We start from the raw sequence: 16299 nt of genomic DNA, 5'->3' as shown, positions 1-16299 counted from the left end.
CAGCACTGCTCTGATGGTCCTGTGGTACAGAGTCAGGAAGAGTGGGCCTCAGAGAAGTAGCTTTGAGGTGGCGCCATGAGCTCAGGCTGCCTCTTAGCCTAGACCAAGATGTGCCTGCTCTCCTCCTCCTGGATTACAGAGGATGACAAAAATGCTTTCATGGATACCACTCTTTGCCATACATGAATTTATCCTGGGTGGGGAAGATTAGAGGTTGTCTACAAAGTCTAGACTCCACAGCTACTTGAGACTCACTAGAGCAAGTACTCAAACTACAGCACCCATCAGAATCCCTGGGAGAGCCTGTGCAAGCAGACTGTTCCACCTTCCAATTCTGATTCATGAGTTCTGGGCTGGGCCAAGATTGTATCCCTAACAAGACCCCAGGGACACTATCACGCTGGTCTGGGAGCCCCACTTGGAGAACCATGGAGCTCAGATATTACTTCTTGTTTTTAGTCTTCATTTTTAAGACATCAGGATAAAACTTCTCATTCAGGATAGAAAAGTAACTTGATATTCAGTGCAGGCTAGTATTTGAAAAAGTACATTCTTCTTTTTCAGGGTGGTTTGGTATTCGCAAGGATTTCTGTCAGTTTCTTCTTGAAATCTTCCCATTTTTGAGAGAATACGGAAACATTTCCTATGACCTTCATCATGAAGATAATGAGGAAACAGAGGAAACCCCAGTTCCAGAACCTCCTAAAATTGCTCCTCTGTTTCGAAAGAAGACCAGGGTAGTTATCACCCAGAGCCCTGGGAAGTACATCCTTCCACCTCCCAAATTAAACATTGAAATGCCAGATTAGACACCACTTCCTGGGGCAGAATGCAAGTGCACTGGGATGCATACACCCTTCTACCTTTGTTTACCCCCTAGAACCAGAACTGGAGTTGGGCTCCAGGTACTTCCATCTCATGCCTTGTTTGCACTCAATGCCTGCCAGTGACTCACCACAATGGGTCACACAGGTGGCAGGTAACTGGAACATGTGGTGTGGTTTGGGGTGTGCCAACAGATGTGGATGCAATGGAGGGAGCTTGTGTGAGATGGGGAGATCAAGCTGGTTCAGACCCATTGGTGATGGCTGATTAGGCCAGAGAAGTAACATCTACAGAACTGGTTTTCAAAGTGCTAAAATTCATATCAAAAGTGTTATTTGAAAATGCCTCTTTAAACCTAGCCAGCCTTGCCACTTAGCTCAGATTCTCCTGTTGTGGCGTAGTCAGTAGGAACTGTAAATAGGCCTCTCTGGCACCATGTGTGCATCCACACAATTGTTACTGTTCATGTTCCTGCTGTGGAAGTAGTTTCTCTTTGGGCATGCTGACAGCACTCTTTAATGGCCCTGTTGGGGAGCCCTTTCTAATGGAGTGACTCCATGCTTGTATAGTAATTATACGAATATTTTAACATTGCAATATACCATGTTAAATCCTAGTTCTGTACAGTATATTCTGTTAAAGTATTTTTTTACAAGATTGTACTGGAGACATACATGTTCTGGTGCCGAAGTAGAAGTCAGTGGCACACCTGTCCCACCCACTGTGTTGCCACCCCTTAACAGGACATCACCATTTCCCCTTGAATTTCTCCACATACATAGTAGCTTCTACTGCCAGAATAGCCACAATAAGCAAGAAATGGTCTGTGCTTTTCTAACATTCTGGGAATATTGGCTTGCTGGAAAACTATAAAGCACTTGAAACTGGAACACTGGATGAAGTTGCTGAGTCTAGGAACAGCCAGTGGAATTGTGTATCTAAGATCTGAGGCTTTTTGTCTGGCCTCAACAAAAACACTTCTGGCTGGGCCTGTGCTTTTAACTAGAAGGGCAGTTCCTCCAAGAGCTGGTGGAGAACCCATGAGTCAAAGTAGATCCTACAGGTAACAACCTTCTGCCTCTGGGAACAAATAGGCCATTTTTTAAATGGAAGGTAAAGGGAATACTGGCATTCTCATCCAGGAAAAGAGTGGGCATAAAGAGAGGATTTAAGGTGGGCATCTGCTAACTTGTCTAAACCAAGTTCTACTGATGTCCACAACATACTTGACCCCAGCCTGGCCCTGGCCTCCAGCCAGACTGTTCTGTCTGGGGGAAAGGGACGCTTATGGAATGGTGTAGCCTTTCCTGCTTGGTGTGTAACAAATGTAGATTAGTCCACTATTTTTGCTCCCTTTAGCTGTTCAATAAACTGGTTCCTCATTTTCCATGCACACTGTGTGGGTCTTGCTTTAGATATGGTCTGGGGCACTGGAATTGTTCTGAGCTAGAGGGGAAGGAAACTGCTAGCTGCCACAGGTGGCTGTGGCATGTGGGAATGGGTGAACATCCCTGATGAGTCGTCAGGTACAGTGTGAATGCAGTTCTGCAATTGTTACAGCTTAGGGGCCTTACAAAAGTATTCTGGGGTTCCAAGACACTTTTAAAGCTGAAATTGGCTGTTCAGTGGTCCCAAGGCATTGCCTGGTCACATCAGCAGCTGAGTATTGCTTATGAAGAAATAAAATAGTCTGTGATTTCTGTATAGCTCACCCTAGCTGCCTGTACAGTTTAATGGACATTTAAATCAGGTGGCATTTCAGTCCATGCTTTTCAGCAACTGACAAGGAAGTCCACCATTTGCTGGTGACAGATTATTTCCTGCAGGAGCCAAAGGCCACAGATGTATCATTTTGAAAGCTCATTAGATTTCAGACTTGCTGTTAGACAAAACACCCTTTTTGGTAACCACAGTAGCTATGATTTAAGTGTCCGGTACCTTGCTACTAATGTACATCCTGTTGAATCCTAAGGACTCCATGAAGCAGGTGCAACTACTATTATCCCCATGAGTAAATGTAGCCTCAGAGAGGTCAAGTAACAGGACCAGAGTCATGCAACTAGGAAACGTCAAAGCTGAGATGCCAGTGTTCCCTAGTCAACAGTATCTCTATGACACCCCTCTTTCTGTTTGCATACTGCATGTTCATACTGTGCCTGAAGACTCATTAGAGATGTTCAATTACCCCCCACATGCCTCTGTTCTCCAGCCAATGGTAGAATTTCCATGATACCCCTTTTTCCTTCTGCATGCTGCATATCGACTGTACCCCAAGACTCATTAAGGATGGTCACTCACCCCCGCATCCCTTAGCCACCTGTGGCACCTAGTGGTTTCCTTTGAGGAAAAGGAAGAGATAACTGTGGGAGAGAAGAGAGGGCAAAGCCCTCTAAATCCTGGGCACAATCTGACTCAGAGCTCGGTTGGGGGGGCAGTGAAGTCCTCTTGGTTGTCTCCACCTGGACTCAGCAAGACCTGGGCCCATGCCCTCTGCTATCTGAGTCTGTATCCCTCAGACCAAGGCTTTGACTCCCCCAGATTTCCCCAGGCATGTGGAAGCAGGGGGAATTGCTCAGCCTGAGAGCTCCATCCAGGGTCCCGTAGAGCTGACAGTAACACCGGGAGTTGAATTCTGTAGTGCCCTCTGTTCTGAGGCGTGTGGACTCCTCAGTCCTCATTCAGGAGGGTCCCCACAACCCTTGCGAGATCTCTGCAGTACCAGTATAGATGCCAGAGGGGGCTCTGAAGTGCCCAGGATGTGGGGGAGGGGCAGAGAAGAAGCCCCCCCTTCTCATCGTGTTTCTTCACCAGCTCAGCTGACACTTGAGAAACTGTTTTAAAGCTTAGTTATTACCGAAGACGCTGAGCAGTGGCAGGGATTCGGGGAGGTCCTGTGAGTTTGCAGTTATCTGTCTACCTTTGCCTTGTAGAGGGCAGGGATTTTCACTTTTTGATCCTCATTCATAGGACATTTTACATCTCTACCTAGTATATGTGTGCATTATTTATATATAACATAAATGTAGATTAGATGTACTTATATACCCATATATGTATATGCCATGTACATAAATATTTAGGCATGCTTGTTCATGTCATATGGATTTATATATAATATACTGTTATTTTATTTAAGAATACCTACTCTTACTCTGCATGATTCACTCTGATACTTCTTCTAGTCTATTCTTTATAGTCTATTAGAATAATAATTTTTGAAAGGCCAGTCACCCATTAAGATTGTTTCACGAGGCTGTTAGCACAGACTCTGAGTCACATGCCTCAAACATCCCATCTTTCCTACTTTCTAGATATTGCCCCAGGGCTACTGACATGTGTGGTCTGAAGGCCTCAGATTTGTGCGGTAAAGTAGGGACAGAAGTTTAAAATCTTCTGCCCATCCTGTCATCCACATCATGTAGCCCCTCCAAACTTGCCTTCTCCCCCATGTCCCCACCCCATAGCTCACCACAGCCTTCAGCCTCCTCCAGGGCTTTTTATGTTTTGTTGTTTGGATTTTGTTCATATTGTGTGTGTGTTTTTAAGACGTCTTTTCTAGAGCACTTTTAGGTGCACAGAAAAATAGAAAACAGTACAGAGATTTCCCAGCAACCCCTTGCCACCACCCATGCTTAGCTTCATCCATTATCAATGTCCCCCACAGGAGTGGTACTTTTGTAACAACAGATGAGCCTACATTGATATATCACCTTCACCCAAAGTCAATAGTTTACATTAGGGTTCACTCTTGGTGTACATTCTGTGAGTTTGGACAAATATATAATGGCATATATCCATTATTATAGTGTGGTACAGAGGACTTTCACTGTCCTAAAAATCCTCTGTGCTCTGTCTATTCATTCTTCCTCCCACAGTCCCTGGCAACCACTGATATTTTTACTGTCTCCATAATATTGCCTTTACAGAATGTTATATAGTTGGAATCATACAGTATGTATGATTATCTTTTTTCAGATTATCTTTTTTCACTTAGTAATATGCATTTAAGATTTTTCCATGTCCTCTCACAGCTTGATAGCTTATTTCTTTTAGTGCTGAGTAATATTCCCTTATCTGGATTGCTACAGTTTATTTATCCATTCACCTACTGAAGGACATCTTGGTTGCTTCTGTTTGGTCAATTATTATAGAAAGTCTCAAACATGTAAACAGTAGAGAATAATGTTATAAACCCCATATACCTGAAACCCAGCATCAAAAATCTTCCATACATTGCCAATCTGGTTCCAGAACTCAGATATCATACTGTAAAACATCTACAAAACGTCGTACCATTTCACCTCTAAGTACTTCAGTATGCATTTCTAAACATAAGTACTCCCCTATGAAACATAAAGCCAACATGATTATCATTAAACAAGTTGCTAATATAGTGAAATGTCCACTTATTTTTTCACATTTTTTCTGGTACCTGTATACTTCTTTTAAAGTACAGTTTCTTTGAATCAATTTCAAAATATGTTCTATACATTTTGACTATTCAGGTGCCTTAAGTCTTTCTAAATCTATAGATTCTCTTGTATCACCTCTCTTTTTAGCAAATGTTGGGTGTGTTTTGGTGAGGTATGCAAAGTAGACAGGCTCTGAATGGCTAACATATGTTTACTTGAACTATATGTACAGCAATTAGATATATAATAATTTGAGTTTAACATCAGTGAATATTGGACTAACAACCCAAGCCTTCTGCAAAGAAGTAAATGACATTAGGGGCCATTTTAGGCTGATACATAGGGGCCACCTTTGACCTATTTATTTATTTTTTTAAATATGTTTTTATTGATGTTAGAGAGAGAGGAAGGGAGAGGGAGAGAGAGAAACTTTGATGAGAGAGAAACATCGATCCGCTGCCTCCTACACACCCCCTACCGGGGTTTGAGCCTGCAACCTGGGCATGTGCCCTGACCAGGAATCTAACTGGAGACCTCTTCATACACAGAATGATGCTCAACCAACTGAGCCACACTGGCCAGGGCTTTTTGACATATTTATATAACAGTCAATACTACCTTAGATACAACAACAAAAAATTCATTAATGAAAACAAAAGTGATAAATTGGACTTCATCAAATTCAAAACCTCTTTTCTTTAAAATATAGTATTAAAAGGTAAAAAGATGAGCCACACACTGGGAGAATATATTTTCAAATCACATATCTGATAAAAAGTCTTGTATCAAGTATATACAAAGAATTCTCAAATCTCCATAAAAGAAAATCAAACAAATCAATAAAATGGGCAAATATCTGTATATACACTTTCCCAAATAGATGTATGGATAACAATCATAGAACTAGAAACTCAATAGCATTAGCCATTATGGAAATGCAAATAAAAACCACAGTGAAATACCACTACACACCTATTAGAATGGTTAAAATTGAGTGACCATACCAAATGCTGCTAGGATGTAGATCATGGAAACTCTTATACCCTGATGGTGAAAGTACACCACTTTCTAAAACAGGGAGTTTCTTAAATATTTAGATATGCACCTACCATATGATGCAGCCATATCACTACTATTCATATAAAATTTTTAAATGCAAATAAATTTCTCATGCCATAAAATAAATCTGTGGTTTATTGGGAATGGAAATAGAGAGAGGAAGAAAGAAGGAGGAGATACAAAGTTCTATGAGGAAAGTCATGGAGATGATGGTTATGCTCACTATCTTGATGGTGGTGGTGGTTTTGCTAGTGTATACATATGTGAAAACTTATCAATTTGTACATTTTGGGAAGCTTGCTGTATACCAATTATACTTCAATAAAGCTGTTTTTTAAATTGTATTCTCTACAAGGAAAAAAATAGCTTTTGAAAAGAATAAAGATAAAGGATTTGGGGAGAAGAGTAGTTTTTCACTGGAAATATATAGCTAGCTGGAGTACAGTGGTGATAAAAATGAAGACTGGCTTTAATTCAGTTCTATTACTGTTTTAAAATTCTCTGTAAAGATTCAAATGCCACTTCTAGGACAATGGAGTAAATGTGCATTCTCCTATTTCTCCTGTTAAGTAGAACTAAATACTCAGGATATAATATATAAAACAAATACAAGAAAGCTCTGAGCAGTGTAGAGAAGAAGGCAGGGACCTCGGATGCAAGGAATGACAATGGTGAATTTGTTCCCTGGGTTTTACTTTTATGTCTCATATATCCCGGTCTCATATGTCCCAGATGTGTACCTGAAGAAACTGGCAACATGGCAATGCCAATAGGCATAGACAAAACAACAACAAAAGCAAAAAAAAAAAAAATCCACTCCAACAAAAGTCTGCTGTTTCTGGCCAAAGGACTAGGAAAGGGATTACCTAACAAGATAGAAAACTTATAGACAACAGCTGCTCTACTCCCACGAAATACTACCAGAAACATCTGTGGACTACTCTCACTCATGCCAGCAAACACTAAGTAGGTAGCCTAATTTACACCCTCACCAGGCTATACCGAGGTGTTCCAATTGTACCACCACCACTACTGCCACTACCAGAATGGTGTCAGAGAAGACTGAGTAAGGAGCTAGGAGTTCATCCTCACAACATGGTAACATGGTCCCCCTCATCCCATGAAGCCTGTGGAGATAATTTTGCATGTTGGTAGCCTGAGCTGCTACCCACAGGTAACAAGTCACCACCTCCTCTCCACAGTGGAGATGGTGTCAGAAGAGGCCTAGTGGAAAGTGAGAACTTTCACCACTTCCCAGCAATAATGAAGAAAATCAATGATTCCCAGGAAGATAGGTATCAGTGGAAGCCTAGTATGGAACCAGAACTCCCATCTCTATCCAACAGTAATGAATACCATCACCCTTGGATGTCAATGGAGGCTGAGGGAGGAATGTACTCTTCCACTCCCTACCTGTCAGTGATGACGTGATGCTCCCATTCTCCTTTTGGAGTACAAGAACCAAAATGTCAAACCATGGTCTTATTATGAAGAGAATTCATAACAAGAAACAAATATCTCAAACTGAATTTTAAAAATCAAGATGGCAGACATGTTAGAATTTCGGAAAAAGATTCTGGGGATCTGGAAAGGTGGCAGCACTGTGACAAGAAGCAGAACATCCATGCTCCCAGCAACGGATGCAATTTACCACTAAAATACTGAGTAACCAGCTTGGAAAAAACAGATAAATATACCTGAGTGGTCATATTTTGTGTAGGGAGCCCAGAAGAAACATCATAGAGTCTGGTAAGGGGGGGCATAGAAAGGGGGGTCCCTACTGGAGCCTGTGCTGGGTTCCAAGGACCTAGGGCTAGAGGCTGCAAAGCTCCCTTAGGAGTGTGGACTGCCAACCAAAAGCTGGGATCTCAAACCCAGAGGAGAAGAGAAGGAGAACCTGTGCACACAGGGCAGGGGGAGGCCACGGTAACAGTGTGCCTGCAAAGACGGGACTGTGCTTCCCTCTGAAACAAAGCTTCTATTGGCCGATTCCAGCCCCAAGAGCTGCTGGTGGGGCAGATGAAGACTGCAGCCACCAGAGCTGCCAGTGGGGAGGTTTTGGTCTTCAGCCACCAGAGCAGCTGTTTGGCCTGCTCTTAGCTTTACTGAGATCAGCTATGCAAGGGAGCTGTGGGGGGCTGGCTTTGACACCCATCCTGCATGGTACCAAGATGCAGGGGCAACGGGACCTAATAGGCTGGAGTTTCTGCCTGTGTGCTGCTTTGTGTGTTCTTGAGTTTTTGATGGCCAAATGGGCATCCATCTTCCAGGCTTGCATTGGGGAGACAGACCAGCAAGAGCAGGGATTTGTGTCTGCATTGTGGGGAGTTTGAACTAAGCACCCCACCCCGTACATCAGCCAACCAGATCTGGGAAAGGAGGAGTGGAGCACACCTACCTCTCCTGCAGACTAGGAGCACCATCCTAACAGGAAAGGGGCTGGTTCAGCTAACTTAAACCCCAGATATTCCCCCACAGGGCACAGTCCTGAGGGGGAGGGGAGAACAGCTCACAGGACGACAATACAAGAATAAATCTCTCAGGAACTATTGTTTGGGAACTTGAATAAAACCTTAAAACACCTTCTGGGGGCTGGGCAGACAAAGTGCTCACTGGAATGTTTTTGAATCCAACCCACTGAGCCCAGGCTGCTGAAATTGCCCATACAGAAAAAGTAGCAGACTGAAGTCAATCTGAAACTGTAGCAGGCCATTGAGTGGGTAACTAGAATTGGAGGATAGGGTAGAGACTGAGGAGCTGGCTTTGAAGCAAAGACTAACTTCCCCACAGTGAGTGCCTGACAGTGAAACCTCTAATTAAAGGGAGAAATATCCCAAGCTACACTAGCTGGTCTGCACCTTAAAGACTCTTCAGAAGACTCTGAAGTAATATCAGGCAACCACAAGTGGGAGGCAAAATAGCTGACAAGTGGAGATGGTCCACAGAGCGCCTCAGATCATCCAACTACCTAAGGACACCAGAGCCAAATCTGGACATCCCCTGTCATTGGCTGATACACAAGTACCTCCCAGGAGAACCAAAATCAGCAAACAAAACAGTGAGCCTCAGACTACATAAGCTGCCCAGATGAAACTGACCTGATTGACTATTTTTTTTTTAGAAAAAAAGAAAAGATTTTTTTCTTTTTAAATTATTTTTAAATTTTTAAATTTTTAAATTATTTTTTTAATTTCTTTAATTTTGCTTAATTTTTTTTTTTGCTTTACTTTGTTTTCTCTTTTGTTTTATTATCAAGATTTTATTGATATTCTCTGCTTATTGCTGGGACATTGTCATTATAACCAATAAGTTTACCACTTTTCTCTATAGTTTCCTCAATATCTCTTATTGAACTCCCTCTGTGCCCCTGCTTTATCTCTCTCTCTCTTCTCATTCCATTGGCATAACATTTTTTTCTTTCTTCTTTCTTTCTTTTTCTCCCTTCTGATTTCCTTTCCTTTTGTTTGTTTCTGTTTGTCGTTTTATTGTATTTTATATTTTATATTTTTCAACACTTTCCCTATTCCTATGCTCTATCCTTAGTTTTTTGCTCACCCTTCTTTCAGAATCTTTTCTCTGGCAATTTTATCTCCCAGTAGCTTCTCTATTTTTAACTTTTTCTTTTATTTTATTATCATTTTTTAATTTTTTGTTACTTATTAGCAGTAATATCCTTTACTCGTTATGTATTTTTCTTTCTCTCTCTCTCTTTTATTTTTATTTTTATTTTTTGCTTTAGCATTGTGTTCTCCCTTCACTCTCCAAATTCTATTTTCACTTGGAATGTTTTCATTGTGATTGTCAGGATATTTTGTAAGATACTGCCTGTTTCCTGGCAGTATGATTGTGTATTGTCTTGCCTTGCCAGCACCTGTACAACAGCTCACCCAACATGTTTGGGCTGAGCCACATAGTTAGCCAACCTCAGAGGAGAGTCCTCCCAAGAACAGGTCAACAACAATATAGATCCAATCACAGCAGGAGAGCCCAAAGAACCAGCAAAAGGGACACCCATAAAAGGGACATACCTAAAGCAAATAGCTCAGAAGTATAAGGCAAATACACCTCTGGGCTCCAATGGTCATACACTACAAAATCCCACCCGACAAGACTGCAAATATATCTAATATACAGTAACAAACACTAAGAGCCACCAAAATGAGGAAAATAACAACTCCCAAACTAAAGAAATGGAAAATCACCAGAAAAAGACCTTGAAGAGATGGAGTTAAGCTAGTTATCAGAAACAGACTTCAGAGTAATGATTATAAAGATGCTCAAGGAACTTAATGGAAAGGTAAAAGAACTTAGTGAAAAGATGAAAAAAAGAGCTAAATGTCATAAATAAGAACCAGTGTATACCAAGAATACACTGGAAGGAATAAAAAGCAGGCTCAATAAAGCAGAGGATAGAATAAGGGACTTAGAAGATAAGGTAGAAAAAAACACTCAATCAGAGCAGCAAAAAGAAAAAAAAAGAAAAAGGATGAGGACACCCATAAAAGGGACATACAACATTCACATCATAAGGTACCACAGGGGGAGGAAAGAGAGCAAGGGATAGAGAACTTGGTGGAGGAAATAATGATAGAAAATGTCCCTATGCTTGCAAGGGAGAAAGCCACACAAGTTCCAGAAGCACAGAGGGTTCCAAACAAGAGCTATCGAAGGAGACCCACTCCAAAACACATCATAATTAAAATGGCAAATGTTCAGGACAAAGAGAGAATATTAAGGGCTGCAAAAAAGAGACAAGCAGTGACCTACAAGGGACCCCCATAAGGCTGACAGCTGATTTCTCAGCAAAAACACTTCAGGCAAGAAGGGAGCAGCATTAAATTTTCAAAGTAAGCCCAGCTGGGCATGGTTCAGCTGTTGAGCATCGACCTTGGATACAGGAAATCTCAGTTTGATTCCCGGTCAGGGCACATGCCTAGGGTGTGGGCTCAATCCCTGGTTGAGGGAATGCAGGAGGCAGCTGATGAATGACAACCCTCTCATCACTGATGTTTCTCTCTCTCTCTCTCTCTCTCTCTCTCTCTCTCTCTCTCCCTCCCTTCCTATCTCTGAAATCAATAAAAATATATATATTTTAAAAAGTTCTAAATGTAATGAAAAGCAAGAACATGAAACAAGACTGCTTTATCCAGCAAGGCTATCATTTAAAATGGAGGGTGAAATAAAGAGCTTCCCAGACAAAATAAGGTTAAAGGAGTTCAGAACCACCCAACCAGCACTGCAAGAAATGCTAAAAAGACTGCTTTAAGAAAAAGAAGAAATATTGAGAGAAAGCTACATGAGAATAAAGGGGGGAAATGGCATTAAATAAGTATCTTTCAATAGTCACCTTAAATATAAATGGAATAAATAATCTAATCAAGACATAAGGTGGCTGACAGGGTAAGAAAACAGGACTCAAATATATGCTGTCTACAAGAGACCCACCTGAGAGCAAAAGATTCACAGAGGCTAAAAGTGACAGGAAGGAAAAAAATATTCCATGCAAATGGAAAGAAAAGAAAATCCGGAAGAGCAATACTTATTTGTGATGAAATAGACTTCAAAATAAAGACCATAACAACAGACAAGGAAGATCACTATGTAATACTAAGGGGATCAATCCAACAAGAAGAAATAACCCTTATAAATATATATGCATACAATATAGGAGCACCAAAATATATAAAAAATTTCTTGGTGGATTTAAGTGGGACATCGACAGCAACACAATTACAGTGGGGTAATTTAACACCTCACTTTCAGCATTGGACAGATCATCAAGACAAAAAATCAACAAGGAAACACAGATCTTAAATGACAAACTAGACGTAATGGATTTAATTGATAATTACAGAACATTTCATCTCAAAGCAGCAGAATACACATTTTTCTGAAGTGCACATGGAACATTCTTAAAAATAGACCACAAGACAGGGCACAAGGCAAGTCTACAAATTCAAGAAGATTGAAATCATACAAAACGTCTTCTCAAATCACAATACCATAAAACTAGAAATTAACCGCTATAAAAAAACTCAAAAATATTCAAACACATGGATGCTAAACAACATGTTGTTAAACAATGAATGGGTTACCAAGGAGATCAAGGAAGAAATCAAACACATCTTGGAAAAAAACAAAAATGAACAGACAGCAACCCAAAATCTATGGGACACAGCAAAAACAGTCCTGAGAGGAAAGTTCATAGCAGTACAGGCATAACTCAAGAAAAAAGAAAAAGTTCTACTGAAGCATGTAACACAACAACTAAAAGAACTAGAATGAGAACAGCAAGAAAAGGCCGAAGGAAGTAGAAGGAAGGAAATATTAAAGATCAGAGCAAAAATTAATGACATAGAGACTAAAAAAAATAGAAAAAAATCAATGAAACCAAGAGCAGGTTCTTTGAAAAGATAAATAAGATTGATGCACCTTTAGCCAGACTCACCAAGAAACAAAGAGAGAGGGCCTAAATAAAAAAAATCAGAAATGAAAGAGGTGCTATAACAACTGACCCAACAGAAATACAAAAAATTGTAAGAAAATACTATGAGCAACTATATAACAATAAACTGGACAACATGGGTGATATGGACAGATTCCTAAAAGCATTGCATTTTCCAAAGTTGAATCAAGAAGAGACAGAAAACCTGAATAGGCCGATAACAACTAATAAAATTGAAGCAGTGATTAAAAAACTCCCAGCGAACAAAGGTTCTTGACCAGATGGATATACAAGTGAGATTTATCAAATATTCAAAGAAGAATTAACACCTATTCTCCTCAAATTATTCCAGGAAATCAAGGGGGAAAACTCCCAAACTCTATTAATGAGGCCAGCAGCATCCTAATCTCAACACCAGATAAAGACAATACAAAGGAAGAAAATTACAGACCAATATCCCCAATGAACATAGATGCTAAAATCCTCAACAAAATACTAGCAAACCAGTTACAGCATTACATTAAAAAGATCATGCCCCATGACCAAATGGGATTTACTCTGGGGATGCAAGGCTGGTGTAATATGTGCAAATCAATAAATGTGATACATCACATACAAAATGAAGGATAAAAATCCTATGATCATATCAATAGAGGCAGAAAAATCATTTGACAAAACCCAGCACCCATTTTTTATAAAACTCTCAGCAGAGTGAAAATAAAGGTATAATACCTCAATATAATAAAGGCCATATATCACAAACCTACAGCCAACACCATACTCAATGGTCAAAATCTAAAACCATTTCCCTTAAAAACAGGCACAACACAGGGATACCTGCTTTTACCACTCTTATTCAACATAGTATTGGAAGTCCTTGCCACAGTCATCAGACAGGAAGAAAACATAAAAGGTACCTAAACTGGAAAGAGGGAAGTAAAACTGTCATTATTTGAAGATGACATGATATTGTACATAGAAAACCCTAAAGTCTCCATCAAAGTACTACTAGATTTTATAAATGAATTCAGCAAGGTAGCTGGATACACAATTAACATCCAGAAATCAATGGCATTTTTATACACCAACAATAAGTTTTCAGAAAGAGAAACTAAAAAAACAATACCATTTACCATTGCAACTGAAAAATTACCTAAGAATAAACTTAACCAAGGATGTAAAAGACCTGTACTCATAAATCTATAGGACACTGAAAAAAGAAAGAGAGGAAGATATAAAGGATTGGAAGAATATACCATGTTCATGGATTGGAAGAATTAATATCATTAAAATATCTATACTACCAAATGGAATTTATAAAGTCAATGCAATTCCTAATAAAATACCAACAGCATATTTCAGAGGGCTAAAACAAATATTCCAAAAATTTATATGGAAACAATAAGACCCTGAATAGCTGCAGCCATCTTGAGAAAGAAGAACAGAGTGACAGGGATGACTTTACCAGATATCAAACTGTACTGCAAAGCCATTGTAATCAATACAACCTTGTATTGGTACAAAAACAGACATATAGAACAAGGGAACAGAACAGAGACTCTGGAAATAGACCTATGCAATTATGGTCAGTTAATCTTTCACTAAGGAGGCAAGATCATACAATGGAGTAAAGAGTCTCTTCAAGAAATAGTGCTGGGAAAGTTGGACAGCTACATGCAACAAAATGAAACTAGACACCAACTTACACCATACACTAAAATGAACTCAAAATGGATAAAAGACTTAAATTTAAGTCACAAAACCATAAAAATCCTGGAAGAAAACATAGGCAGGAAAGTCACAGACATCTCACATAGTGGAATTTTCACTGATACATCGCCTAGGGCAAGAGGAACAAAGGAAAAAACAAACAAATGGGACTACGTCAGCAAAAGAAATTAGACTCAAAATACAAAGGAACCCCACAGTATGGGAGAACATATTTGCCAAAGGTGTATCTGATAACCGGCTAATTTCCAAAGTGTACAAAGAACACATACACCTCAACAAGAGGAAGACATACATTCCAATTAATAAATGGGCAAAGGACCTTAATAGACACTTCTCCAAAGAGGATATACAGATGGCTAAGAGATGTATGAAAAAATGCTCAACATCATCAGATAGATGCAAATTAAAACCACAATTAGGTATCACTTCACACCTGTCAGAATGGATACCATCAACAAATGAGCAAATGACTTGTGCTGGCAAGGATATGGAGAAAGGGGAACCCTGGTACACTGCTAATGGGAATGCAGACTGGTCCAGCCACTCTGGAAAATATTATGGAGATTCCTAAAAAAATTAAAAATGGAACTGCCTTTTGACCCAGTGATCCCACTTCTAGGAATATATCCTAAGAATCCTGAAATGCTAATCAGAAAGAATATATGCACCACTTTGTTCATAGCAGCGCAATTTACAATAGCCAAGATATGGAAACATCCCAAGTTCCCATCAGTAGATGAGTGGTTGAAAAATCTGTGGGACATTTACACCATGGAATACTACGCAGCTGTAAAGAAGAAGGTTCTCATACCCTTTAGGACAGTATGGATGGACCTGGAAAATATTATGCTAAGCGAAACAAGCCAGGAAGAGAAACATCGCATGATCTCACTTATATGTGGACTCTAAAGAGCTTAATAAACTGATGGCAAAAATAGGTTCAGTGACATGAAAACATGGATCAGACTGAAGAATCTCAGAGGGAGGGTGGGTGTGTGGGGGAGATAGATAAACCGAAGAATTTATGTGTATATATGCATAACCCAAGGACACAGACAATGGTGTGGTGAAGGACTGGGGAGGCGAGTGGGGCAGGATGGAATGGGTCAATTGGGTGAAAAAGTGACATCTGTAATATTTTAAACAATAAAAAAATTCTGAAAGTTATTATTAAAATGCCTCTATTGAGTCACCTTGAAGCAAGTGAAAACAATAGAAATTCTCAGGAAAGAAATATAGAAAGAAGATAACAGATATTGTGAACTTTACTTTTTTGAGTGTTGGATATTTTTGTGTTTTGATACAAAATATTCTTGTGCTTTGTCCCAGGAATAGTTAAGTTACTTGGAAACAGTAAAGTCCTTTCAAGTCTTTTTTTTTTTTTAATTTGTTGCGTGAGCCTGGCTGGGCATGGCTCAGCAGTTGAGCATCGACCTAGGATCGATCGGGGTTCAATTCCCGGTCAGGGCACATGCCGGGGTTATGGGCTCAATCCCCAGCAGGGGCTGTGCAAGAGGCAGCTGATCAATGACTCTCATCATTGGTGTTTCTATCTCTCTCTCTCCCTCTCCTTTCCTCTCTCTGAAGTCAATAAAGATATATTTTAAGAAAAAATTGTTAGGTGAGGTTAGAGCTGTGTTTAGTCTACGCTTGTAATGCCTCATTACTGAAGCAAACTCTTGTGTTTTTATCAGTGATGTCCCAAGATTTATGTGGTTTTCCTCTCTGAATAATGGGAACTGGAACTATTCATATCCCCTTCTGAGCTCCTCTCCATTTTTCTTTCCTGCAATAAGTAGTCATCTTTGCCTCCCTGTACACCCAGTT

At 40.0% G+C, this 16299-nt stretch overlaps 1 protein-coding gene across 1 annotated transcript in view; it reads left to right on the top strand.

The window, feature by feature from the left end:
• The window catches only part of TMEM185A (transmembrane protein 185A), a 40989-nt gene extending 32937 nt beyond the window's left edge, over positions 1 to 8052 (top strand). The window contains exon 7 of the mRNA XM_016213934.2: positions 565 to 8052. Within this exon, the coding sequence (XP_016069420.1) occupies positions 565 to 809 (245 nt within the window). The 3' untranslated portion in view covers positions 810 to 8052. The remainder of the gene's footprint in view (positions 1 to 564) is intronic.
• The last annotated feature ends 8247 nt before the right edge of the window (positions 8053 to 16299 follow it).

This window comes from Miniopterus natalensis, chromosome X, assembly GCF_054644295.1.
Source record: "Miniopterus natalensis isolate mMinNat1 chromosome X, mMinNat1.hap1, whole genome shotgun sequence".
Taxonomy (NCBI): domain Eukaryota; kingdom Metazoa; phylum Chordata; class Mammalia; order Chiroptera; family Miniopteridae; genus Miniopterus; species Miniopterus natalensis.
The sequence above is the reverse complement of the archived record's forward strand: the minus strand, read 5'-3'. Positions and strand labels throughout refer to the sequence as shown.